The 27,805-nt window shown below is 38.5% G+C and overlaps 1 protein-coding gene across 1 annotated transcript; it reads left to right on the top strand.

Moving 5' to 3' along the window:
* The first annotated feature begins 144 nt into the window (after positions 1 to 144).
* LOC105441897 (protein piccolo-like) lies at positions 145 to 26,852 on the top strand. Its single transcript, XM_030984720.1, has 14 exons — positions 145 to 400; positions 1,464 to 1,554; positions 1,940 to 1,976; positions 13,699 to 13,731; positions 15,036 to 15,124; positions 15,992 to 16,103; positions 16,631 to 16,737; positions 17,236 to 17,408; positions 18,189 to 18,292; positions 18,817 to 19,011; positions 19,795 to 19,837; positions 20,279 to 21,622; positions 22,222 to 22,279; positions 22,843 to 26,852. The coding sequence occupies exons 1-14, from the start codon at positions 235 to 237 to the stop codon at positions 26,672 to 26,674; spliced, it is 6,384 nt and encodes a 2,127-aa protein (XP_030840580.1). The 5' UTR covers positions 145 to 234; the 3' UTR covers positions 26,675 to 26,852.
* The last annotated feature ends 953 nt before the right edge of the window (positions 26,853 to 27,805 follow it).

Genomic DNA, 27,805 nt, shown 5'->3' with positions numbered 1-27,805 from the left:
TTAACTATTGTACATCATTTCAAAAAGCTTTTTAATGAGCTTTAAAGAGTTTAAACAAGTGCATTACTGGGTATGTATTGCTCTTGCTGCTTAATCTGTGTTTTATTTTTATCAAATCAATTACCTTTAGCTCATTTGGTTTTCTCTTCTGTTTCATGTTCATTTAGGACCTCATCGGGAAGTGAGCAGATCTGGAACATTTACAGCTGTCGTGTGGAGACTACAGGAGCAAGCATGTCCTCTGTGCACTACAAGTTTAAGAGTAGCATTGACTACGACACAGTGACCTTCGATGGCCTCCATATTTCCTTGGGTGATCTTAAAAAGGCAATCATGGAACAAAAGAAAATTGGCAGAGTGGAGTTTGACCTTCAAGTGACTAATGCACAATCTTCGGAAGGTAGGTTTCATATTAATTAGTGCTGTAGTCAAACATTTACCCGTCCGGTATCCGACCGCCCATGGCGGATTCCGTTTTCAATTGGACGGTTTTGTTTTCCCGTTTTTTTGTTTGTTTTATTTGACTGGTGGTTAAACGGAATTGGAGATATCCGTGATGTTACAGCACTTATATTAATGGAGCAGCAATGAATATTATACAATTATGAAAACTTCACAATAGAGTCTGAAAGTTACATTTAGCATTACTGCAGAGCCCATGTCATTCCATCATTATTCGGGTATTTGTTCTTTTATATTGGGGATATTTGTGGAGTATTTTTCAATTCAAAGTTATGCTCTTGTACCAGTGTCTTTTCAAATCTTCACTCTGTATAATAATTTCAAATGTACACCAACGTCCAGTTTATAAGAAAAAGAATTTGTTTGCCTCTTGAGGAGAATACTTCCACGGTCCACCTGCAGATAACTGCATTTTAAATGGATACTGGTTACGTAAATTTCATGAGCACGATATCAGTATTTGTCTCAATGGGTTTTAGGATTTGGGAACAAATTACCTACCTTTATCTGCCTATGCGCAGATAGTATTTACCAACTGGCTTACTGGATGTCCTTAACTTAATTTTTTTTAAAGAAGGAGTCCATCCCATACAATGTTACTGCAGAGAAAAGGGTGTTTGAAGTCTGTTGTCTATTTATGCACTCTGACTCTCAAAGTCTTGTGCAAGGTGACAAAAGGGGGATTTAAAACTCTATAGAAAAAGGTGACAAAAGGCAGATTTAAAACTCTATAGAAATTTCTGTGAGTGGATAATCAGATTGTCCTCAAACTTGGCACACTCTTTAAGCACATCCTGTTCTTTATTTCTTCAAGGTATCAAGTTAATATTACTGTAATTTTTATCTTGTATCTTCTTGCCAAATACTTGGATCATTGTCATACAATAGTAAGCCCCATGAACTCGCAATTTGGCTTTTAGAGGTAGGGATTATTTTCTGAAACACTTCCATTGTTCATATTGCTCAATATTTTCTCTTTCTCATTATTTTCTGCTATCTAGAATACAAGGGAGAGGGTGATCTCATTCCCAAGAATGCATCAGTACAAGTCCGCAGAGTCCCACTTGGTGGAGTTGGAGCAAACCTGGTCGCGTAAGTACATTAAAGTTTATATCATTTCAAATTTCAAACATGTGGCATTGAACAAAACATTCATGATTTGTTTACACTTATGTGGGTGATTTTGTGAGATTCCAAGCTTTCATTATGCTTCTTTAGTTGATAAAAGCTGAACATTTATATCAGCTAAATGGATTGGTGTATAGATTCCTTGTTTAGTTGCTGTATAGTCATGCCTGATAAAATACTCGAAGTGTATTTTGAAAACAGAAGGGGGGGGTGGCAATTCTTGGCCTTGGCTAGCATTTGATAATTATAATTTTATTGTTTGTTGACAAATTTGAAACAATTTTTTTTTTTCTTTCCATGATTTGATAAATAAGCCGCCATTTCTACCATATTGTCTCTTTCAATGCAGGGCGCCTACCAAAATGGAAGGAACATCTGCAAAAGCTGTACGTAATCAGACCTGGTGGTATCTTTCCCATTTCCATTTTCACTTTTAAAGAAATTGCAAGTATTGAATGTAAAACATTCGGTCAGGTGAGGTGCACATTATGTCATGTTTAGCCGAAGTCCCCTTATCTTTTCTTTTTTTCTTCTTCATATTTGAACAAGTCATAAATTTTGATATGAAGTGGATGTGAAATTCTACAAACTATATTCCAAATGTTTAACATGTTGGTTTTTGTGTATGATAGCGGTGTCATATTTTTGTACTTGATTTGGAAGATGAACATTGTCGCACAATAGTTAGATAAGTGGGTGTTTAAATTGGGAAATGTCTTTTTGGATTATTAGATTTTTATCATATTATACATGTATCTTGCATTTTTATATGAAATACAAATGTTAGGAATAGTGTGGATGCTATTGGCATGTGGCAAATAAACTGGTAAGAACATCCAACTGACATCCCCCTCTTTTTTAGGGAGGGGGGGGGGGCGGCATTGGCATGCATTATGCTTCCGATATGTTTGTGGTAATTCTGCCCAAAGTGCTTATACTGATTATATCAAGAAAAACGCATCTACGAGACATTTATTGACCTCATATATTACTAATGATTTTTCCTTGGAGTTTTTAAAGATTAATAAAAAAAGACATGTATTTTATTTATTTATCAATTATTATTATTTTGTTGTTTGTTTGTAGTTTTGTGTCATGTGTATGAAATGCACCTGATCATTTAACTGAACCTCTTGCTGTTTTAAGCAAGTCTAGTCTAGTCCAGTCTTGTCTTATATCAAGTTTGGGATGAAAATTTTCACTGTTCTAAGTGAATATTTCGCAAAAATATATGATAAAAACTATTCAAGTTATGAATTTTCACTATGTATCACTGTTTTAAGTGAAAACTATTAGTAAATATGGGTATTCCTCAGGTCATTTTCTTTTGTAAGGTTAAACTACAACTTTCACTGTTACTATCACATCAGATCGTTGTTCTCATTTGATCTTGTAACATGATCATTTTCAATATACAATATGTGATAAACATTTATTTTATTGATCTCCAATATTAATCAATAAAATACAAAACTTGTGTTGTGTTTTCATTCAACCTGATATTACTTTTGGTATACCGGTAATGGTCATCGATAATGGGTGCATTGGTCATGAAATGGTGTGTTAGACTATTCAACTTGTATTGTTTGGAGCATTTGCCATATTTTCTTCAGAGACGATCAAGGTTAAGTTATGAGGGGGGGGGGGATTGTTATTGCTTGAATTTTTTGTGGAGGAAAAGGGAGAGGGTGGGTGAGATTTAAGATTTTACTTCTCTAGTATTGTGATAAACAAACAATGTACATGTACATATATATGTAGATGTGAAAATGTAAAGTACAAAATCAAGTATTTTTAACATAAACACAATGAATATGTAAACCAAGTTATTTCTGAATTTTCTTATGTGCGTCTACGGGCCATTTTCAATCATTTTGTTTCTTTGTTAATTTTTTCAAATTGTAATTTGTATGAAATGCATTAAAAAATGCAGTATTTTGATTGTGCCAGCCCAGGAGTTGGGTCATTGCTTTGTGGAAATTTGTTTTCTTATCGCTAAACTGATAATATTGAAACATTAGAAAAAGGTGTTCCATATGATTGTTGGTGTGAAAGCCTCAGAAAGGGTTTAAAAAACTGGGGTGTTCTTGGAATTGTAAAAAATATCTATATTTTCCTTTTGAAGGGATTTACTTTTTGAATACTGTTGATTGTGATGTTAACTCCTTGTGTTTACTTCTTTTGCCACACTGAATCCTTGATTCTGTGTGCAGTTTTCGTATGCACAATTTGATCATATCGAATGCTTCAAATGGTATTGTTGTGCAATCTTGTGAACTTTGATTAAGTATATATGATAGAATTATTTAAACGTCTGAAAACCGATTTATGTAACAAAGAGCAGATGCAGAACTTCTTTGACCTGTGGATATCGCATGTTCTAAGCCGTGGATCAACAAGGAGAATTCTAAGAAAATAAATTTATAAAAGGAATGAACGCCCGTGAAGCAATGAGCAGTGCGTAAATGGAGAATGTTTGAAGAAGCACAATGCGATTGGAACCTGAACGACATCGTTATTTAACTGTTGATCATGATGCACCATATAGTAAACATTATGTACCTTTATCTTGTGTTTAATCTTAACTTTTCTCTTTATCTCGCACACCTCATTTGTTTGTAATCAATCCTAAATGCCAGTACATCATGGCATGAAATAAATGGAGTATGTTGACATCGTATATTTTCGTTATGCTGCATGAAATTACTACTTGTCATGTACTTATGTAATTAGTAATGAAAGAAACTAGATGAGAATAGAAGATTTGATGTAGAAACCTCTTGAGACACAAGCAGTTGTAAGGAAAGGTCTTTAAATATTTTATTGATCAAAGATGCTTTCTTTCTTCATGGTATTTCATTTTGGCATGTGATAATGCCTGCCCCTAATAATTAGATTGAAATTAACACTAATAATACAATTAAACTATAAGCTAAAGGAAATTAATAAACCAATTGTTGTAATAAGCTATTAATAGAAAAAAATAGATGGGATGTGAGTGAAGAATTAATTTCATGCATATTTTGTTAGCTTCATAGCAATGTTAATGGTTGACATGAAATGTACATGTACACGATTCATATATTTATGCATGTGTACATGTACAAATGAATGCCATCTTTTTTCAACTTATTCTGTTGGCACTACATTTCTGAGATCTTCATTCAATTTGGCTTACATTAGAATGATTCATGAACAAAGTAATTGTGGAAGAAGTTTGATTCAATACATGATTATTTTTACATTGATTTTTTCATGAAAACTTGTTGACAATAAAATGAGAAATCTATTTGTAGGCGATGTTATGTTCAAGTTTCAAACCTTGTTCTCATTCCCCCCCCCCCCCCTTTCTTATGGACTTTGTTCATTGACAGTAAAGATAATTTCAATGGCAGGATGACTTAAAAAGCTGTTCATAAATGCAATCTTTCAGAAAATATGATGACCTGCAAATAATGTATTTATGAGGCTTCTTCTTGTTTGTTTGGTTTAAAACAAAAATTGCAACATGCACATTTTTATTTCAAGATTAACATCAATGAACGTGTATGCACAACCCTTCCCAAAATAATATCATGAATTCGAACTTGATAATGGCAGAAAGTAAAATGGTATTCTACTACATAACTTACAGATTGCTCATTGAAAATGTGATGTTTTATTTTGTTTTGAAACTCATTGAGGGAAGGGGGTGGGTGTGTAATTATGTAATGAAATTTTACGCTATGCAGTAATTTTCCAGGATGTTTGCATACTGAACTTTTGTTTCGTGAGATGTAGCCAAATCATTGCGTAAACTCTCATGTACTTATTAGATTGTACTCTTCACATGTTTATGGTTTTTGTTCATTGCATATCATTAATTTTGATGAAGATGACTTATTACAGATATTGATATCATTAAAGTTTGAACCTTTATAAAAAGTTGTTTTACATGTACCTTTGTGCTGTAAATCATTGATAATTTCTATTCAAAGCATTGATACTATTTTATGGATGCGCTAATCAATAAGGGTCACTATTTTCAGTGGTCACTTGTACATGTTAATGTTTTGTAATTACCTGTACATGTACTTGCTCAACTCTTTATAATATTATCACCATTGAACCTTTATTTTCATCTTTTGCTGCATTTCCATTCATAATAATGATGATGCACCATGCAAAGTTCCTAGTGTATTTTCTCCCCCAAATATCTTGATCTAATTAACTATACGGATGATAAAGTGACTGCATTTGACATTACATGCATTATTCCATGTATTTGTGTTCGTCTTTTAATTAATTTACACTTTTAATAAATAATCATTGAAAACAATGCTACTTGAAGACCATTTTTGTTGATAAGTTTTGCGCAGGCAGGCAGAGCTAGTTGACATGCCTTGCTAGAAGTATTCCATCCCAAGACTCCAAGTACTTCTATAGGCTCATGAAGGGTTCATGGCAACATCAATTATAAAAACCTCTGCCATTTCTGTTTTCTTTCCCCATAATATAGCTATTTATGAAACTATGCCCATCATTTTCTGAATTCTTTGAACATAAATGAACGTCTGTGTGTATGTGTGTTGGTTGTCTGTGAATTTAACATGCTTTCATTAGGGTTCCTGTGCCATTAGGAAATTTGTAGAATAATACCAGTGTCCCATCCACGCATCTTAAAAGGTGATTAATTTTTGTCCATCATTGAAAAGGGTATCCAAGCCTTTTGAAAAACTAACCTATTGAGTGCTGTTGGTATCTCTTTTCCATCCATTGCAAAAAAAGCACTCTGTTTTTATGTAATCCAGCTTGTGTCAACTTTAAATCAGTTGTGAATTTCCCTTCAATATTTTTAATTATCCTCAAAAGACAGTTGTTCGTTCTAGCCCTGGATCTAATCAAGATTCAGAGATATGTAGGTACAACATGTTTTTATTGAGCAGATTTTATTAGCACAATGATAAAAAACAGCTTGTGCAACTTGCAGTTTTGAGCGACAGAGAAAGAACATTACAAGGGATTATGTTTTTTCCCCAATTTTCTGCTTTAGAAACTTCTTTAGTTGATGAGAAATTGTACCTCTACTTGGGATAGACCTTTACCAGAAACGACTAAGTATGAGTTCTGCAAAGGCATCCCACAAGATATGAGCTGGTGATATTACCAAATTTGCAAAAATGTTGTTATAAGAGATGAAAACCACAATTTTAAAATCAAAATCTTCCTGGCTCAAAGTCCAAATTTTGGTGATATTTTCTAAAGTCAGATTGGCAACCCTCTTTCAACACTTATTTTCTCCTAACACCATTATACTCAACATATGACATTGAAGACAAAATACACCAATATATACATGGGATATACAGAGCTGCCAAGTGCCAACTATATGTTTTGCCCGGAATTATTCTGTTTTTTCTCAAAATTACGGTAGTATGTTTTTGATTTCATTAAACCTTTTTTTTTAAAATCAACTTTTTTGATTTTTTAAACATCCTGCACGTCAACCAAATGCCCTAAAACCTCTACTAGTCTACTTCAATAGAAAAATAAGGTTAAAACATACTTGATGAGAAAAATGTTCTCAAAAAGAATTCGACACCATATACCAACTAAAAAAAAAACTACTTACTGGTACTTGTAAATAAACTATAGGTCCCAATATGAAATTAACAGCATGAGGAATGGACATTTCTGCATTGGAAGTGTGTCACGCTTTTAAGTTGTAAGTTTTGTTTTAATGAATTCCCTTTTTTAGTTGCACAAGGTTGGCAGCTCTGGAAGCGCGATAGCTCAGTTGGTAGAGCAGTGGTCTCGTAATCCGGGGACCCGGGCTCGAACCAAGTCGATGCGCTAGTGCCCTTTGGTAAGGCATTAATCCTCATTACCAGGTCCCGCATTTATGCTTTCTTAGCAGTCTGGTAAAATGACCACCAATAAAATAACATATGCGGTATCCTGTCAGTATTGTCTTGGGAGCGACTGCCAAGTTTTATTTGTATTGTTCTTTACATGGTCTTTGATTCTGAGTCTAATGACTCCACTTGACAATTGTATTACTTGATAAAGTGCAACTTTTCAATTCTGTTTTTGGCAGCATTTGATTTGTTGCGCTCTATCATGCTCAACAATCCCCTAAAACCTGTAACATACATGTCCTGTTATGTAATAAAAACCCCTCTTTCAACACTCATTTTCTCTGTACACCACTATACACAACACATACGTCATTGAAGACAAAATAATTTGAAAAATACACCGACATATACAGTATGGCATATAGCCCGTCAGTATCAGCTAGAGTAAATAAAGAACTGGAAAAATGCTTTGATACTATGATAGGTTATCAGGGTTGCCTGAAATATTTAAATTAATCCTTTGCAACTGATCAAAGCTTTAGCACCTTTGTGATCTTGAACTTGTTTTCCAAAGGTTCAACGTAACCATCTTTAGCAGTGTAGGTTTTCTATCTGCCATTAATTTCCCATAATCTGTCATAGTGGAAGCTATGGCTGCCGTAGAGGCCCCGCCTCCCCTCATGTGCAAAGATATGTGAGATTCATAAATTGAAATGTCCCTGCATTTCATCCCTCTTGCTTTGTTGAATCTTAATACAACTGCAAAACATAAAACGATGAATGCTAGATCTCTCAAAAAAGCGATGTCCATGCATTCTGAGTATTCTCACATAACAAAACAATTTGCTCTGACATTATGGCGTCTTTCTTGTTGGTTGCTTTCTTACATTGACGCTTGGCAGATTCCACTAAATTTTTAATAAAGAAATTGTCGGTTAGGTCTTTGAGCCCCCTCAATTTGTGAGCCCTCTTTATCGCGTATACAGCTTCTTAACCTGATGAACTACCCTTACCGATTAGATGTGTGATGTATAAAGCAACGCGGATAGCTTCCACTGGTAGAGAGTAGAGACAAACAATTCTACGGACGAATGAAGCTCTCACATCTTTTGAAGGCTCTGTAGTATTTTTTTCTGGTTGTGTTATCGCTCTTGGATTTCACTAGATGTGTAGTGATACTCTAGGCCAACTGACCGAACTTTCCTGATGGGATACCTGCAGCTGCTACCTCCCCGTGCACAGCTGCCATGACATAAAAATACAATCTTCAATGCAATCATCTTCACTTTACACTTCAGTTCCAAAAATACAATTTTTTCCCATTCCTCTCATAATTGAGTATCTTTAATAATTCGGTCTCACGGACAAAGAAAAGAAAATCTCCCTGAATAATTTAGACTCGTTTTTTCATCCAAATTACGTTTTTTTTCTTCACATAATGTTTTTAAATTAATTGTGATATTTTTTTTTTAAATTTACATCCTGTACGTCAAACAACTGCCTTAAAATGTTATTTTGATCACAAAGTCAAAAGAAAACTAAGGTTAAAACATTCTAGAAGGAAAAGTATTCTCAAAAAGAATGAAATGCCGATAATACTAAAATAACAACAACAAAATTCCTACTTGTAAATACACTGTAGGTCCTAATATGGAAAAAAACTGCACATGGAATTGGCATTTCTTCATTGGAAGTATCTTGGGCGTGGTTGTAAGTTACGCTTTAATGAATTCCTCTTTTTGCCACCATGGTTCCTTTTTTCGTTCGCACAAGGTTAGCAGCTCTGAATGAGGGTGCTGTACCTCTCTCTACCACCAATTTGTGCCAAATGTCCACCTCTAACAAAAATGCGTTAATTCTACTTGTGTTTTGGCACCAATCATTTGAATTGAACTCAAAGCACTTTGCGTTGTACTATGACGCAAACCGGTCTAAATTGTATGGACCCGCGATATCCTAAATTTTATGCGTCAGTAAAGCTGGAAAGAGGAAAATTGCATACTGACTTGATATCAATATCGATATTCTTTGTGCAACCAGTAAATCTTGTTTTTTTCACCTAACATCACTGGTGCGTCCCAACTTGCTCTTGTGTTAATGCAATAGAAAATCTCTCTTGTTTTCAAATACACAATTCTTCCCATGCCTGTGTTTTTGATGGAATTATGCAGTGTAGTTAGTCTTGTAAACGGACTGGCAACATAATTTAAAATATATATCTGGCCCACCTGACAAAACGATTAAAGAACCACTTGCAAACAGGAATCCTTTTTGATACAGGAGACATTGAGATAACACCTTATTGAAGCATGGATGTGCATAGATTATTGTTTTCAACTGTTACGGTCACACGTTCATGCAAATCTCAGCCGAAAGCATGGTGTATGATTAATTTTGATTTGATCAAATGATGGCACCGTAAACATATAGTAGGAGCCCCATAGTTGCCGTCGAGCCAAATTATTTCCCAGCAATCGCCCCTTTTGCTTTTAGAGATTGGCCATATGTGCCAAGTAGTGCCATGTCTTCTTATACAATTGCCATGTAGTGCCACTCTATAGCATTGGGAAGGACTGTCTTCACATGGTAACAATTTATACATTTTTACATTCTTACTCCTCGGGTGGTCTACAAATAAAAATTCAAACATGTAAGTTGAAACTTTGAAGTAGATTGAACCGATGTGTTCTAATCTAAGTGCATTGTCTCGTCCCCGGGTTCCATTACTCAAAAAGAAAAGCAGAAGAAATTCATGATATTTAGTCTCGCCAAACGGGGGAGTTGTTTGTACATCACTATCGACCAAACCAATTTTAGATAATCATTTTCTCTGAATTTTTTCTCCTTTCATGAAAATGACTCATTTAAAGAACAAGGTTGGACTGCCCCTAGCATAAATCAAATGTTTTAGCAAAGTCCTTCACAAAATATTTTTATTTTCAAGTGCTATGGAAAGGAAAACAAATTATTTAGATGGAGCCAAAACGTGAAACTATTTTCTAAAACTCAACTTGCTTTTTGACTAATTATTTCTCTTCAAATCTAGACTACCGTGGATGGCAGTCAAGTTGAAATATTAGATGTAACAATTTGTACATTACCTGTGTAACGTTCTTGAGAATTCAATACACCAGTTATTGGAATACATATTGAAGATTTCCTCTTTTGAGATCTCTCTTCATAAATCTGATTGGTGGCTGTGTGACTGTTTTGTTGATGTTACTGTGCCCGAGGACGTGTGATGTTAAGTTCATCTTTGACCATATTCTCCGCTGATGTGTGAGGTTGTTCGAGAGTGAGAAAGCCAGGGTTTATTCATTTTCCATGGGTATGGCTGCTGGCATGATAGTTAACTCTGCAAATCTTGCACAAGTTAAAGTTTCCCCAAGTCAAATAAATTTTGGGCCCAAACTGCAAAACGTGCTATTTACACTTTGTAAGTCAAATTTTGCTTAAGTGTGACTATTTTTTGCCATCCCAACAGATTCCACTTATGCAGAGTTTATTGTATTTCTCTTAAATGACAAAACACATTGTGCTTGTGTTTTGCTTGCTTTTTTAGATATAAAACTAAATTGGGTCATCCATGTGGAGCATCGACCTGCTTGAAATTTCAGACAAATCACTTGTAAAAATTTTGAGATGGGTATCTATCTTATAAGGATGCTGCGCATGTATTTTGTGTGCACCTTAGCCGCGCAGGGCCAGCTGGTTATGTATTCACTATGCACAACGCCTGGAGTTCCTGGTATTGTGCAGTATAAATTAGTGCTGTAGTCAAACGTTTAACCGTCCGGTATCCGACCGCCCATGGCGGATTCCGTTTTCAATTGGACGGTTTCGTTTTCCCTTTTTTTTTTCTTTTTTTTTTTTTTTTTTTTTAATAATTTTCTTTTTTCATTTTTTTTTTTTAAAGTTTCGATTTATGCCCCTCCACCTGGCACTATGCCTGGCAATGTCTCCCAGCTCAGTAATCTCCTAGGTCCTCTACTGTTTTTAATTTACATCAATGATCTTACACATTCTTCTAAAAACGACATTGTTACTATTATTTGTGACAAGTTCACAAGCACAAATCGGCGCCTTCAAATGCACCTCGCAGTTAAATGAAAGTCCTTCCCGCTTTTTCACGCGAACCTGGCTTGCTGCCGACAGAGTTGGTCAAAAAAAAAAAAACGATATTTAAAAAAAAAATTTTTTTAATCGTTTAACCAAAAACCGTCCGGTTTTGCCTGGCGGTTAAACGGAATTGGAGATATCCGTGATGTTACAGCACTAGTATAAATACATGATCAGCTGGCCCTGCGTAGCTAAGGTGCGCACGACCATTGCTGCAGAATGTTCTCAATTCTTTACATATTCCTAACCTCATAAGGCATGTCTTCATAAGCTCGAGATTGCCAAATAACCCGGCATTATAACTATCCCAATCGCAAATTATCCAGCTAATTTGCGTTTTCATCAGCCCGAAGTTGCAATTAGTGGGATATTTGGTCAAGATAATCATCCCAATATATCCTGGGCTAGTTTGTAAAATATCCCGCTATTTGTCCGGTGCGTCCTCACCAGCCTGAAGACTAGCACTATGCGCGAACGCTGAGCAAAATATCTTGAGCTTATAGCTTGAGTTTAGAGGTCGAGTCTCCAGGTGATGAAGACGCAATTTGTAACTTCAGTCTTATTTCCCAAATCAGAAATAGCAGGCTATTTGGCAATCTCGAGTTGATGAAGACATACCTAATAAGTACCGAAGTGTGACGTCATATTGGCCAAGTTGTCAAGGTTGATGGTTCCAACAATTCTATGCTAGCTAACCCCCTGGCATGGTGATCACACCAGGGACCTGTTTCACAAACCCTTTTTTCAATGACAAATCTGCTGATAACCAATCAGAAGCAAGGATTTCTGTGGCTTATAACAAAAACTGTCATTTGTCACTGATGACAAGTTTTGTGAAACGCCTGCCAGCACCGGACACTGGATTCACCATACTCCAGCCTGTTACTTGAACGATGTCGCCTTGAACCCCATGTGCCAGCTCTGTTCTTTGGAACCAGTAAGCTGGGCAGCGTCTCATGAAACGGTCATAGGTACAAGTCTACCGAAATCCCATTGAAATGCGTGTTAAAATTAATACATGCATTTCAATGGGATGTTGGTGAACTTGTACTTATGACGGTTTTGAGAGTAGCTGCCCTCGACGCCGAGGAAAAAATGACGTTAGCACTTTGGTACTCTATTGAGTTATGGAAGAGGTAGATTTACGATGCCTTATTACCTATGGATAGGGAAATAACCTTGGCTTTAATGACAGAGAGGTAATCAAAGACAGAGCAAGAGAGAGAGGTTGTTGGAGTTATGGTTGCTATGTTTGAAGAGTGCTTCACAAAGCCAGAGTGAACATTTAATCTACCAATTGTTACTCACTACATTTTTACTCACTTTGTTGATGTTTTCTAAAGCATCCAAATTTCTTTTTTTATCCCCCTTTTTTCTGGGAACTCCTTCCAAATCTTTAGCAAAATAGAAATCTCTGTCGTCATAGATTTAAGTACCGGTACAGGTACACAATACAGGGACTACCGGGTATTTAGGAAGGCCTCGGGGGGCTATTGCAGTATCTGTAGGGTAAAATCACCCTGATCCCCCTGTGTAGTCTTCTGTTTCTCCCTCCTTCCTGACCCCACACTGGGCCTGATTTTGCTCCCTCTGTCAATCTCAGAAGTGCTTTCTTGTCTCCGAGCATATTCTGACCTTTGGCAACCCCTTGTGCCACTGTTGACCTCACCCATCCCCACACTCCCCCGTCAATCTCAGAAACAGAATTTATTTTGAAACTACTGTATCCACCCCAGCCCCTCAAACATGCACGTATCCCTGAACCTTTGCCAATTAAATTTTTAGATTGTATTGAAATTCCCTTGTTTTGGCGTAACTTTCTAAGGAGAGCAATCTTGGTAAGATCCTCTGAGGTAAGTATTATTAGGCTTTAGGGGATTAGTAATACTCCCAGGCAGCATGCCATACTGCAAATTTTACTCTATAGCTGTTCCTCAAAGGAAACTATCAGGAAAGATGAGGGTTTTTGTGGGTTTTTTTCATATTTGTTCTTTGGGTCAACCTATGATACATTTTTAGGTTTTTTTTCAAAGTTTATTTCATTTATCTGACACGACAGTATCAATCTTTCTTTCCTATTGCATTTCCGCTTTTGGTAATTACCAAATGCATTTTTCATCTGTGTAATCAACATTTTATTTACTTCATACAGGGTCTAAAGATGACTATAGCACAACTAAGCAAGGTGAGAATAATATTTCTTTGAAATAATTTTAATGAAAACAAAAAATTAATGTACTACATGCAATAGATTACTGTAAACGTAATATTGGCGGTGCTTTAATTTTTCGCAGATTTTGCGCTAAAATCGGTGTTTGCGAATATATAAGCATGACTTTTCATGCGTATTTTGAAAGGGCTGAATTGCGTGCAACACAAATGTAAGAACCCGCAAATATGTTTTGAGGTCGCTCAGCGCGAAAAATTAATCATGCAAAAATAACAATGTTTACAGTAAGGGCTTGCATAAAATAGGGCCCACATAGAACCCAGTTTGACTTGGGTTCTGTGTGTTCAGCTTTTTGTTACGTTTTATTTTCTTCATACTTCTTTAGTATCTTTCAGCCCATAAAATGTGGGGTGTATTTTTCTGAGGTTGATTTGATATATTCTAGCTATTCACTAATTATTTTTGTAGGTGATTGAACACTTAAGGAGCTTTGTCTTCCATAGACTTAATGGCCCGAATTTACAAACAAGGTCTGTAGACAAACCTAGGTTTATGTGAGTCATATGACACGTTTTTACGCGTTTCAGACCAAGGTTTGCCTGAAACGCATCATATGACGCACTCAAACCTAGGTTTGTTGACAAACCTCCTTTGTGAATTCAGGCCAGTTGGTCTTGGTTTTTGTTGGAATGAGAGACCCTGCTGCACATGCATTTTGGAAGACCGTATTCTTGAAAGATAGCAACTACAATAGTGATGATAGATCACCTCAAGAATTTGTATTAGTGTGGTTTGGGTTATGAAACTAATGCAATAAAAACAAGAATTGCATCATTAGTATTAATGGAATGATGATTTATGTTTAAAATGTATTCTAGTTACTTGATGGGGAAAAAAACATTCTTATGTTCCAACTGATGCCCCATTCCTAACCTTGTGCTGTTATTTCCGATCTGCACAAAATATTTCCATCTAGTATAAGGTTGCATGACTAGTGTGTTGAATGTTAATGGGTATGTTGGTGTTATAAAAAGGAAAAAAGGACTAGTAGTGTTAATCCATTTGTGAACGGTTTGTGAGATTAATGGTTTTTGAGACCGAGGTCCCTGGTCCAGTGGACCTTGTAAACCCTCTGGCTAGTCTAAAGGTCATGGGAACAGAACACATTGAAGTATGTTGTGTCATGGACCTTACAACCATGTAGGTGTAACAAACCTTCACTCTTCCAGGAAGTCCTTGTATAAACTTATCTCGCTTTGAACGAACTACAATGTTATTGATTATGTATTTGATACCTGTCCCATATTACAACCCCATAGAGAGCAGATCTGGTGTCCATAGATGCTTCTGAAGATGACAAGATATCCGCCATGGTCATGCAGGCTGGCCAGGAATACAACCCCTCAAGGTAAGAAATGAATAAACAAGGAGGCAATCTCACTGAGCGGCAAATGCTTGCGAGCTTAGCGAATTTGGGGTTTTGTCGCCATAGTTCATAATAGGTTGCAAGGCAGTTCGCAAACAGTTTTCATGTTTTTCTTGTTGCAATGCGAAATTGTTTTTCTGCAAACAGTTATAAACGTTTGCAAAACAGTCGTAAGCCTTTACAACCGGTAGTAAGACGTTGTCGCTGAAGTTGGAGAATCCAAAATTCAAACGATGGTAGGCATTCGAACGATGGTAGACATTCGCCGCTTGGCGAGATACCCCCTTTGGCAATATGAGGGGTGAAACCCTTCAAAAAATATAAGGGGGGAAATAATCATATGAGATAAGCTGGTGCTGATGGAGTAGGCTAGAAACAGGGTGGTGTAACGACATGATCGCCAAAAAGTTTAGAGATAAAGCACCTAAAGAGGAAGAGAGTACGGTTCTGATAAACACTGTTGGTCTGTGCTGGCCCAGATGAGAAGAAAGCTGCAATGTAAGCAGCAGTATTACCTGGGTCCAGATTTTTAAGTGGATGAGTCTTGTTTGATGAAATGCTAATTAAAATTCCAATACCTCGGGCACTGAAAGGAATTCATTCCTGCCAGGTACCCATTTACCTCGCCTTGGTCGAGAGTGGGAAATGTAGATTAATTTCTTGCCAAAGGTACTCGGAACAGTGAACCCTGTGATCACAGTCCGTTGATGTATCTACTAGACACGGCATTGCCACAATCAATCGCAACTCTTTATTAGACAGGGCCAAGATGTTGTCATCTGTTGTATCCCCAACAGCACCATATATAGGTTCTTTATGATGTTTATCATTTCTGTTTAATTTCTGTAGGTATATTGACACAAGGCAGCTGAACCGTAATGCCCCACCCCCACGAAACTACATCTGCCACAAGTGCAACAAGGCTGGACACTTCAAGCACAGGTGCCCCAATATAAATAATGTAAGTACTTAGTTTCTATGATAAAATAAAACATTGCCATCCTAGCATTTATTTAAAGCCTATCTGCACTACTTGGGGTCAGGAGGGATTAGACCTCCCAGCATGGTCACCGATAGGTGGTTATCTCATCAAATCGGCTCTCAATTAACATAAGAACAAGGGGATCATAGGGGACCAACAGGTACCGCTAAGGCATTGTTTGCTACATATATATAGGGGGCAAGTAGCTACAAGTAGTTCATTCCCGTTTTAAAGGATAGGTTGAGTTCTGGAAAAGGTGAAAAATAACATTGTGAGATTTTGCATTCTCTTCACATTAGTGTTGTAGAGTATCGCTGAAAGCTGATAAGTTAGAGAAACAGATTGGTAAAAGTTCGAACAAAATCGTGCAAAATAAATAGTGCTATTGGAAAAGTCTTCTTTATATTATGTTTAAATTGTATGTCTTCTTTACATCAAATAAAGTACTTTATATCATATCACCAAGGCGATTAGAAAGTTTTATTTTGTTTTTCTCATTTTAATAGGATGATGATAATAAGAGTGGATACACTAGTCGTCCTATGATGATGAAGTCCAGCGCAGGAATCCCAAGATCCCGAATGACAACATTGGACATCCCGATGATGGACCTGTAAGTTACCTTGGTCAACCCGTTCACTACTGAATTCTATAGGTCCCATAGGCTTAACACAGAGACCACCAGGTTCCCGTTAGCAAAGGGTTAAGAATCCAATTATCTAGTTCTTCTAAAATTGAAGATTTTTGTGTTTCTACAATATTTGTTCAGACTGTTCAGTGACTGTAAGCTTGAGTGGATTCTGCGAGAATGTTTTCCGTTATACACAAAAATGTACAGTGTATTGAAAGAGAAATTTTAAAAAGTAAACTAAGCTTTAAAATCGTTAAATTGGCAACATGTTGAGAGATTCAAAATCATTGATTTTTGATCGAAATTGTCCTCTTTCTTCTGTGAAATAAATTTTTAATTTTAACAATGTAGCAATTAAATAAAAATATTACTGTTGCCAATTTGAAGAACAATAAATGACAAAAAAAATCACCCCTTCATAAAAAAAATTTTAAAAAAAGAAAGTAACAAGTTGCATATCCTTTATCTTTGATCATCCAGACAAGCATACCTGATAGGCAAGAAGGAGAAGCCGCCCTTCGTCAAGAGCAGCACACCGGAGCCAGAGGAGGAGCAACCAGAGATTCCAGACGAACTGCTCTGTAAGCTTTGTGAGAACCTGATGACCGATGCTGTCCTCATCCCGTGTTGTGGGAATAGCTTCTGTGATGAATGTGAGTTTGATGCAGCGAAGCACCAGTTTGTTCTCTAAGACCAGGGGGGGGGGGGGTTTCAAAAAGCATTTTTTCAATGACAAATTTGCCTGATAACCAATCAGAAGCAAGGATTTCAATAGCTTATAACAAAACCTGTCATTTGTCATTGATGACAAGTTTTGTGAAACGCCCCCCAGGAACTTGTGTGTGTTGCAACAGTAGCAATTTTTAATTCAACAAGTGGTCGTAGAAGTAGTAGTACCAGACTTTATTGGATAACTTGTTTAGCAGAAAGCTTTACCTGCCGCAAGGTATATTCAATACATTACAAATGATACATTGTCAGATAACAACTGTCAAAAATTAAAAGCATGAAAATACATGCAAAAGAGAACATACAAACCGTGTCGTATCTGGACCACTAAAAAATGTTCATTTTTCACATGCAAGATGTTTCTGTTTTACGGCAAGCATTGGTTGTCTCTTTAATTGTAAGGAAGAAAAGTTTATTGCTTTTTTATCCTATGATCCTTTAATCTTATGAGGCAAAACTATCATATATGTCAATCAAGCAAGCCTTTTTTCAATTTTATTACAGTATTGTCAAAGAATTGTCAAGACTAAAGTTTTCAAAAAATTACTTATTTTTTGTGAAGGTGGGTCAGATTTTGCCAAATAATGTTGTTATGTTATCTGTTATTACTGGGAAAATATCCAATTTGAAATCATTCAGATGTATCAAGCAAGCACTTTTACTTGTAATTTTAACAAAACAATTCCTCCCTTTTGTGTATGTAGGTATACGTAACTCTCTGCTAGAGACAGATGATCACACATGTCCTATATGCAATGAGCAGGACGTATCGCCTAATTCCCTTGTGCCAAATCAGCAACTCAGAAAGGTAAGTACATTTGATCAAACTTGCAACCTTCAGCCATGGTGGGTTGAATGGTAAATAACACAAGAGCACATGTGTTGTAGCTTGAAATGCAAGACTGACAAGTACCCAAAGGTATAGCCTGCAGCTTTTTAGCAGTTCATTGTGTTCCTTCGAGTAAAGACTTGTCGAGGAAACTCTGAAATGATATTGTGTCTTTGCTCTAAGCGACAGTATAGAAGAGTTTAAATGGCTGTGTAGACACTCATGAAGAATGTGTTACGGTTTTACTCTTCTTAAGCTAAAAAAATTAATTTGGGAATTGCCAAACTACAGCCTTTCTCTCAGACACATAATTCACTAATTACACTGTCCACCAACCAACTTATTGTTAGAAGAACCTGCTAATAAGGTTTGATGCGGTAAAAACAATTGAAACACTGGATAATTTACTAATTACTGGTGGTGATTTTTCAGTTGTATGTTATCCTATTTGAAATTGTTTTGCTTTCTGTTTAATCATTGCTATTCTACCTTTTTCCTCATAGTCTGTGCTAAGCTTCAAGAGTGAGACCAGCTACGTGCGACGCCCAAAGCCCAAGCCTCAGCAACCTCCCCTACCCCCGCCCCAAACTCAAGAGGAACCACCTCCACCCCCTCCCCCCTCTACCTCTGCACCCCCATCAGAACAAAGAGGAGAGAGGAGCCACGGCTCCTGGGAGGATGACCGATGGCACTCCAAGGTAAGAATGATTTAGCTGGAATAAGGGTGGGACTCGCTGTACGAGAGATGAGACAAAAATGCCAGGCATCCATATCAGTGTTTTAGAATTGGTTGTACGACACTCGCTCCAGCGAAAATTGCTCTGCATTCATTTCCTACACTAACCAATTCCTAACTTCAACCCTGGACCAAACACTATACCTTACCCTAACCCTAAACCTAACCTAACCTAAAGCCCAATTGCAACCACAACCCTAATCCTATGCCTTATATGAAATAAAGCAAAAATCAATTGTGGCAGGAGCATCTCCTGAGACATACATGTTGGTTAACCTCATACCCATGTAGTCATTTGCTAATAAGGATAATAATAAACCTTTATATAGTGCATTCATGAATACTTCAAAGCGTTTACAGTACAAACCTTACAGTATATTTCCTGGGAACACTGGATTTTAGTGTGCACCATCTCCATTCCTCAGGGTTTTCCTACCATAGTCCTTTGATCTGTTTTTCTCATCTCCTTTCAACAACCCTACAGTAAGCATAGTTCAATTCAAAAGCAAGGAACTACCTTGCTCAGCATTAGTCTCACTTCTTGGATATTTGGTTGACATAATGTGCATAGCATCTTTGTCACAATGAATTTATGATAGTACTATCACAATATACAATAAATGACTGATGATTAAGAAAACACTTTTGTCTTAGTGATTTTTCTATCAAGCTCTTCTACCCAGTTATACAAGGTACCTTGGAAGATGATTTGAAATCTATCAATCTCTCTTTTTTCCTCACATAGCCAAGAAATGAAGGAGACTGGAAACGTGATGACAATTATAGGGGTAAGTTTAACAGTTTAAAAGTTGTAAGTTAAGTTTTAATCATCATTGACATTTTAGCAAATATCTTTAATGATCTATTTCCACGTGAAATTTTGTAGAATCTACATTAATTACACAATATTTGCATGACATCGTGATGATGTGGATGGCTCTGTTTGTATCCATTTGTAACAAGATAGCTCTTTTGTACATGTGAATGATTGTGAAACTAAACCGCAGATGAAAAAAATATCAGTGGAATATTTTTTGTAACGTGTCCTGGGTATTTACAATGGCAGTTGGTCTTTCTGGAGATGGGATACAGAACACTATTGACTCACCTTTTCCCTGCAGTCCATGAATCTTCAATGAGGATCTTGCTTTTGTAACATTGAATGTTCAGCTGTATTGCTAGTAGTGTTGCATACTTACGGTTGTTTTGTATGTTGTTTTATTTTTCAGGGGAGAGCGGCTCTTATTACAGAGGAAGAGGGAGAGAATCATACAGACCGTACAACTCTCGTCCATATCATCACAGGTCCTATAATGACTATAATGATAGGGAATACTCAAGAAGGGAATATGGTGGACAAAGCAATGAACAATCAGAGTCTAGTGAGTCAGGAGGATATCAGGCTCATCAACAACATCATCATCAACCTGAAGCCCCCCAGCATCCTCCTCCTGCAACATCGCTTGCCCCTCCTGTAGGGCATCACCAACAACCTCCAACCCTGCAACAACCTCCAACCCTGCAACACCCTGCAACACATCTTCACCAGCCTCCTCCGTCCGAGCAACATTCACAAAAACTTGGTCTGCCTTTGATACAGGCTGTTCAACACGTGCCACAGCCTGGTCAATATCTACCACAATCTGGCCAACATCCACCACAACCTATTCATCACCCACCACAGCCTGGGCAACTTCCCCCGCTACCTGGTCAAGTTTCCCTGCAACCTGGTCAACATCCACCACAGCCTAGTCAACATCCCCCACAACCTGGTCAACATCCACCACAGCCTGGTCAGCAAGCATCACAGCCAGGGCAACATCCACCACAACCTAGTCATCACCCACCGCAGCCTGGTCAACATCAACCACAGCCTGGGCAACTTCCCCCACAGCCAGGGCAACATCCACTACAGCCTGGGCAACATCCCCCGCAACCTACTCAACATCTGCCACAGCCAGGGCAACACCCTCCGCAACCTGGTCAACATCTGCCACAGCCAGGGCAACATCCGCCACAGCCAGGGCAACTTCCCCCGCAGCCTGGTCAACTGCCACCACCAGGGCAACATCCACCACAACCTGGTCAACATCCGCCACAGCCTGGTATACATCCACCACAACCTGGTCAACATCCTCCACAGCCAGGGCAACATCCACCACAACCAGGTCAACTTCCACCACCAGGGCAACATCCGCCACAACCAGGGCAACATCCACCACAACCTGGTCAACATAATTCACCAGCCCATACCAGCGCCATACCAACATCTGTACACCAAGTTCATCAAACAGTGCTTGCTACTGCTCATCCGGCACATGCCACAGCCCAAGGGACATCGCTGCCCCCTCCAACCCAGGCACCAACACAGACAGCTCATTCCCAGCCTCCACCAGTGATGGCAGGCCAAGCTCCTCCTGTTGTCGTAGATTTCACCCAACCCCCTCCAGGTCTCCAGGATGTTAGTGCTCCTGTCATCGTAGACTTCAGTAAGCCACCACCCATCAATACAGCACCTCCAGCAGAAGCAGCGGTAGTTGCAACAGCACCTCAGCCAGAAGTCTCATCTCAAGGTACAAAACTCTTCCTTTTCAGAACCCTTTTGAACTACTTAAAGTAAGTTCAGAGATGCCAAATCTCTTAATTCCTTGGGAGTTTTCTGAAAGATCACACAAACTCTGGACAAAATAAGTATTTGAAGAAGAAAAAAATGAAAACATGATATGATTTTATATTCTATTTTATTTCATTGGTTTACTTAAATAAAAACACTGAGCAATGCATCCAAATAGCCAAACTGTTTAATTTACAAGCAAAACAAACTGACTACGTACAAATCAAGAGAGGAAAAATAATAAAAGGATGAAAGAGAGAGGGGAAGACGTAGAAGGCCATTCATATTATTCAGTCTTGAGGTGTGTGCTCGTCCAAAATATTAAGAACATACACTGTAAGCAAAATAGTTTTGAATGATGTTTAAGAGTAAAAGGTTAGTCTGAATGTCCATTACTTTGTTTAAATTTTCTCTAGGTGCATTGTCCGGAAATTACATGTTACATTCACATCAAGATGAAAAGTACAGTGATGATAAATTCAAATAATGTTTATCATGTACCAAGATATATAGTCATTATAATTTGCTTATTCACCTTTTCTTTCTTTTTCTCCTCAGAAACCAAACCTCAAAGTCAAGACTCGGCATATTTATCTGATCAAGCAAAGAGTGATACGTAAGTGTAGTCTCACAATTACGATGACTTTTATAAGCTTTGTAATGAACATGGTTTCAAGAAAGCATTCATTTTATTGCTAACTGAACTTTAGGTTAAATTTTAGGTTAAATTTTACATGTTAAAGCCCCACTGTAATACTTAAAGCTACTTGTGCCCTCTATATAGCAAACAATGCCGAAGTGGTGCCCGTTGGTTACCCATGATCCTCTTTTTCTTATGTTAAGTGACAGCTGATTTGATGAGATAACCGCCTGTCAGTGACCTTGCAGGGTGGTCTTATCCCACCTGTAAACTAGTACAGATGGGCTTTAAGTGAAGATCTCTATCAAAGTGCAATCACAAGCCAGAAAACATACTTTTCCTTTCTCCTTTTGCAATATTTCAGAAAATAAAAGGATTTTAATACTTTATTGAGATACATGTACACCTTGAAGGGCCTATTCTACATGGTGATATGTTTCAACAACATGTTGGAAAAAAAGGAAAAATTGTGTTTTGAGATACGTTTTTAGTGGTGGCTTTGAATTTATTGTTCTTTCCTTCTTACTTCTTGTTTCTAGGCAACCTGATCAACCCGAAAAAGTGAAGGATGATGTAGCTGCAGAAATGGAAAAATTTTGTCAAGCTCAGAAGAGGAAATTGCGTGGCTCTTATTCCAGGTCAAGCAGTTCTGGGTCTTGGAGTAGCAGATCAAGGTCAAGATCAGGTTCATGGAGAAGATCACGGTCTCGCTCCTGGTCCCGCTCAGGATCCAGCTACAGGTCTTGGAGTAGATCTCGCTCATGGACACGTTCACGATCTCGTTCCTTTTCACGTTCTCGCTCTCCACAGCGCAGGGATAGACCACGGAGAGAAAGGTATAGATCAAGAGAAAGGTCATACTCCCCCAGACATCGTCAGATGTCAAGAGAACGATATATGCAGAGGGGGGATAGACCGTACCAACGGAGGAGAGACCACTCGCTATCACCGCAACCAGATTTCAGGCGAAGAGGAAGAGGGAGAGGCAGGTATTACAATCAGAGAGGATATTCATACCGAGGTCATCAGAGGTTTGGACCAAGGTTTCCTCGATATGACGATCGGAGTAGACAGTATGACCAATATGACCAGAGGAACAATGATCAACCTCCCTTTGACAGGTTCAATCCTCCAAACATGCCTCCCGGTCTTCATCCAGGTGGACCACCAAACGGACCTCCAGGTCCCCAGGGGCCACCTTATGGCCCACCAGGAGGACCCCCTGGACCTCAGAGACCTCCAAATGCTCCACCAGGTTTCCCACCCCATGGGCCTCCACAGAGACCTCCACAGGATCATCAAGGTCCCCAGCAGCAGGGCTCTCAGCAGCAGGGTCCTCGGCAAGGTGGTCCACCACTAATGCCACCACCAGGTCTACCCCACCCATCTACACTTCCACCACCACCACTTTTTCCCATGCTCCCCCCACCTGGTCTCCCTCCACCAGGTCTTCCTCCACCAGCTCTCCCTCTACTTAACTTCCCTCCATTTGATCCAGAGAGGGGACCACCTCCCAGACCATTTGGAGACTTCCCGTTTGATCCTAGATTTGAGGATCAGAGGGAGGATAGAAGGGACAATCCATATTGGGGACAGTCTCGGGATTCCAGGTACCCTCCACCAGACCATAGATACCCTCATCCAGATGGACCACAACCTGTTTATGCAGACGGAGATCCTCAAGGTAGAGAGCGCAGACATAGAGAGCGTAGGGGAAGAGACCATGACAGAAACAAAAATAGAAGTAAAAGTACAGACAGGAAAGCCAGAGACAAGGAAGGCAATTCTGAAGATCGAAAGGAGAGGGAAAAGAAAGAAGAACGTAAATCAAAGTCTCGTCAATCCAGTGAAGAAAAGAAGTCTGGAGACAAGAAAGGGACTCCAAAGGAAGAGTCTTGTCAAAAAGATGAGATTACAAAAGATGGTAGCAGGTCTAAAGACAGAGAAAGGAAACATGAACAACATAAAGAAAGAAAGAGTGATCATGACAAAGATAGGAAAAATGAGCAGGATAGGGGTAAGGATTCAACAGAAGACGGAGAACAGGGACGAGAGCGTGAAAGAGATAGGGACCAAGAAAAGGATAAGGGTAAGGATGCAACAGTAGACGGAGAACAGGATCGAGAGCGTGAACGAGATAGGGAACATGAAAAGGACAGAGGCAGAGAGCGAGATCATGGCAGGGATAGAGAAAGAGATCTTAGAAGAGTCAGGGATGATGAAAGACACAGAGATCAAGATAGGGAGAACAGACATGAAAAAGATGGATTACCTGAAGTGGATCAAGAACGTTATGACAGCGAAAAAGCCAGATATGAAAATGAAAGGAGGTACTACGAAAGTCAACGATATGAAAGGGAAAGGGAAAGAGCCAGACATGAAGCTGACCGGGGTTATGATAGGGAAAGACAAAGGCACCCTGACAGGGACATCCTCAGGGAAAGGGTTCGATACAGAGAAAGGGATGTTGATCGAGAAAGAGAAAGACCTCGTGATGACAGGGAGAGGGAAACTCGCCGAGATGGAGATAGAGAAAGGGATCGACCAAGAGAATATGAAAGAGAAAGGGAAGATGATCCAGACAGTGAAAGACTATATGATCGGGAAAGAGGACAACACCAAGAAAGAGAGAGAGACAATGATAGATATAAGGAAAGAGGTAGGAGTAAGGAGTATCCAGAGGATACCGAAAGACACAAGAGAAGGGATAATGATCTGGACAGACATAGGAGGACAGACAAGGACTATGACGTGGAACAGGAAGAAAGAGTACGTCATGAGCAGATAGGCGATGAGAAATACTCCGAAGAGAAGGAAAGAGATAGGGAATCCAAGCACAGACATAAACATAGGCACCGAGACAAGAAGAGTCAAGAGAGTGAACATGCAAGGAGTGCTGATGAGAAGAAAGACTCCAGAAAATCTGTGGACCGTTCAAAGAGTCCAGACAAGGAGGATCATTCTGAAAAGGAAAGTAACAAAGGTGATGAAGTTTCTAGAGAATCTAAAAAGGAACCTGAAGTGAAGAAGACTAAGAAGAAGAAGAAGCAAAAAGAGACGGAGGGAAAAACCAAGAAAACCAAGAAACATAAGATCAAAACTGATGGAGAGAAGAGTAAGGAGTCACACGATGAGGAGCCACCTGAAAAAGAAAAGAAGGGTGAGAAGGTGAAGAAGACAAAGAAAGTCAAAGATGCTGAGAAATATTCTAGCGAACCAAAAGTGAAGAAATCAAAAAAGAAGAAGCCCAAATCTGTTGTAGTTAGTGACGATCATGATAAAGGCACTGTGAAGAATTCTCTAAAATCAGCTGTGAATATTGTGGATTATGCAAGCACCAGTTCAGCGGGATACAGTCCAAAATCCAGAGTCCAAACGATGACAAACTCACCCCTACCCAAAGGCTCTAAGCTAGAGGGCAGACTTGGAGGAACAGTTGGCGACAGTAGGCGTGTTGTCGTAGCACGGTCACCAGACAGAGGCATGGACAAGTCCCCGGCCCGACACTCCAGCACCAAGTCCTACAAGAGAACTGTGAAACAGATTGATACTAAACCCATGAAAATTAAGGAAGAGAGGATTGAAGAAGAGGAACTTGATGAAAGAGTCAAAGTCAAAGAAAAGTCAAAGAAGACAAAAGTTAAGGTGAAGAAAGAGAAATCGAAACAACTGAAACGCAAAAGCAGTGATGTTAACCCTAACAAAGAACATGTCAAGAAGATTAAGGTAGAGAAAGAAAAGTGTAGTGATGATGATAGAGAAGCTAGTCCCGAGAAGAATCTCACAAAAGATGAAAAGATGGATATTAATGATGAAAAGAAGGTGGTCAAATTAAAAGAGGACATTAAAGAGGAGAAACAGGTTGATAGTGACAGTAACAAGAGCAAGATAGAAGATTCTATTGTTGATGACCAGAAAGTGACCAGTACTACAGAGAAGAAACCAAGCAGCCCCACCGAGGTGAAAAAATCCGGAGCCTTGATCGACTTGGGACACGATGAGGAACAGTTTGATCCCGACTACGAGGAGGATGCTGAAGACATGGATCACCACCATCACGAGGCCAAGAAACCACGACCAAGCGTCGATGAGGAGGACTCCGAACACTCCACGCAGAGCGAAGAAGAGGAAGAAGAGGACGACGACGACGACGAGGATGACGGGAGTGCCTCAGCCAGCCCTACCCGAAGCGAGAAGGACAGTCAGGTGAAAGAGAAGAGCCACAAGAAACATCGCAAACACAAGAAGCATCACAAGAAACACAAGAAGAGTAGCAGCAGCAGCAAGAAGCATGAAGAAGCGGAGAAGAAATCCTCTTCCCACAAGCATAAACATAAGAAATCAAAGAAGTCTAAAAAGAGTAGTAAATAGTTATAAATGAAGTTAATTCTGAATCCATATATAATTGTCGACAAATATTACATACTAAATTATTTTTGTTAAAAAAATATAAAGAGACTGAGGAGGAATTAAACAAGTGAATGTGTTACCGTATTTGATAAGCGATAAGGCCGCACCGCCGCATAGGCCGCACTCCAACTTTGACATTTCAAAGAGGGAAAAAAAAAAAAAAAAAGAAAAACAAACAAACGGACAAAACAAAATAATCATCATTTTCTCGAAAACAATATATTTTTTTTTTACAAACTGGTACTAAAATCATCAATATTCTTATAATTTACTGGAAGTTTAGCTAAAAAAGTGATCGCAGGCAGATTTGGTGTCCGATTTATACCCCTACCACAGTGTACGGTGTAATGCGAAACTGCATGAAATGAAAAACAAAATGGCGACTTCGGATGGATGTTCGTGTCAGCTCCGTTAAACGGTCCCTTCCCTTACTTTTGCAATGCATTGGCACGAACTTAGATCAATATCTATCGGCAAATGTTGTGTTAGGACGTTTTTTTTTCGTCTTCATGTCAACAATGCAAGATAAAATTGTTGGTAAGATGTGTAGAAATGTCCTGTTCCATAGTGGTATAGTTATTTTACCGTTCCCAGTCCCATATGTGCAAATTCGTGCTGGTTTTGACTTTCGGTTTTTTTATTTTTTTTTACTCTTTCGCCGTAAAGGCCGCACCCCGACTTTTTGATATTTTCTCTTCCAAAAATATTGCGGCCTCATCCATACTAATGATCACTAGGGTTTGGGCTATCTCAGTGTATGATGTTCAGCGTTTAAAGTAAATTTTGCTAAAAACATTCAATGTTTACAGTTGTGTGGTCCAAACATTCACCAATATGAAAAATTATATTAACCACATAAGCAATAATTCGAAACGTTTTTCTCTCTCAGAATACTATTTCATGTCCAGGGACCCGTTTCACTAAGCCTTTTTTTAATGACAAAAATCAGCTGATAACCAATCAGAAGCAAGGATTTCAGTAGCTTATAACAAAAACTGTCATTTGTCACTGATTACAAATTTTGTGAGATTAGGCCCATAACTCATGATTACATGGGTGCCCTGTTTCATCAGTCTTGATATCATTGACAAG

Source organism: Strongylocentrotus purpuratus, unplaced genomic scaffold, assembly GCF_000002235.5.
Source record: "Strongylocentrotus purpuratus isolate Spur 01 unplaced genomic scaffold, Spur_5.0 spur5_scaffold_14, whole genome shotgun sequence".
Classification (NCBI taxonomy): domain Eukaryota; kingdom Metazoa; phylum Echinodermata; class Echinoidea; order Camarodonta; family Strongylocentrotidae; genus Strongylocentrotus; species Strongylocentrotus purpuratus.
This window is presented reverse-complemented; position numbering and strand designations above follow the sequence as displayed.

Excerpts from the sequence above, each read along its gene's own strand:
- LOC105441897 (XM_030984720.1), top strand. The coding sequence starts at position 235 with ATGTCCTCTGTGCACTACAAGTTTAAGAGTAGCATTGACTACGACACA. Across the intron at positions 15,125-15,991 it reads CAGGAATACAACCCCTCAAG|GTATATTGACACAAGGCAGC; the intron begins GTAAGAAATGAA and ends TAATTTCTGTAG. Across the intron at positions 16,738-17,235 it reads GACATCCCGATGATGGACCT|ACAAGCATACCTGATAGGCA; the intron begins GTAAGTTACCTT and ends TTGATCATCCAG.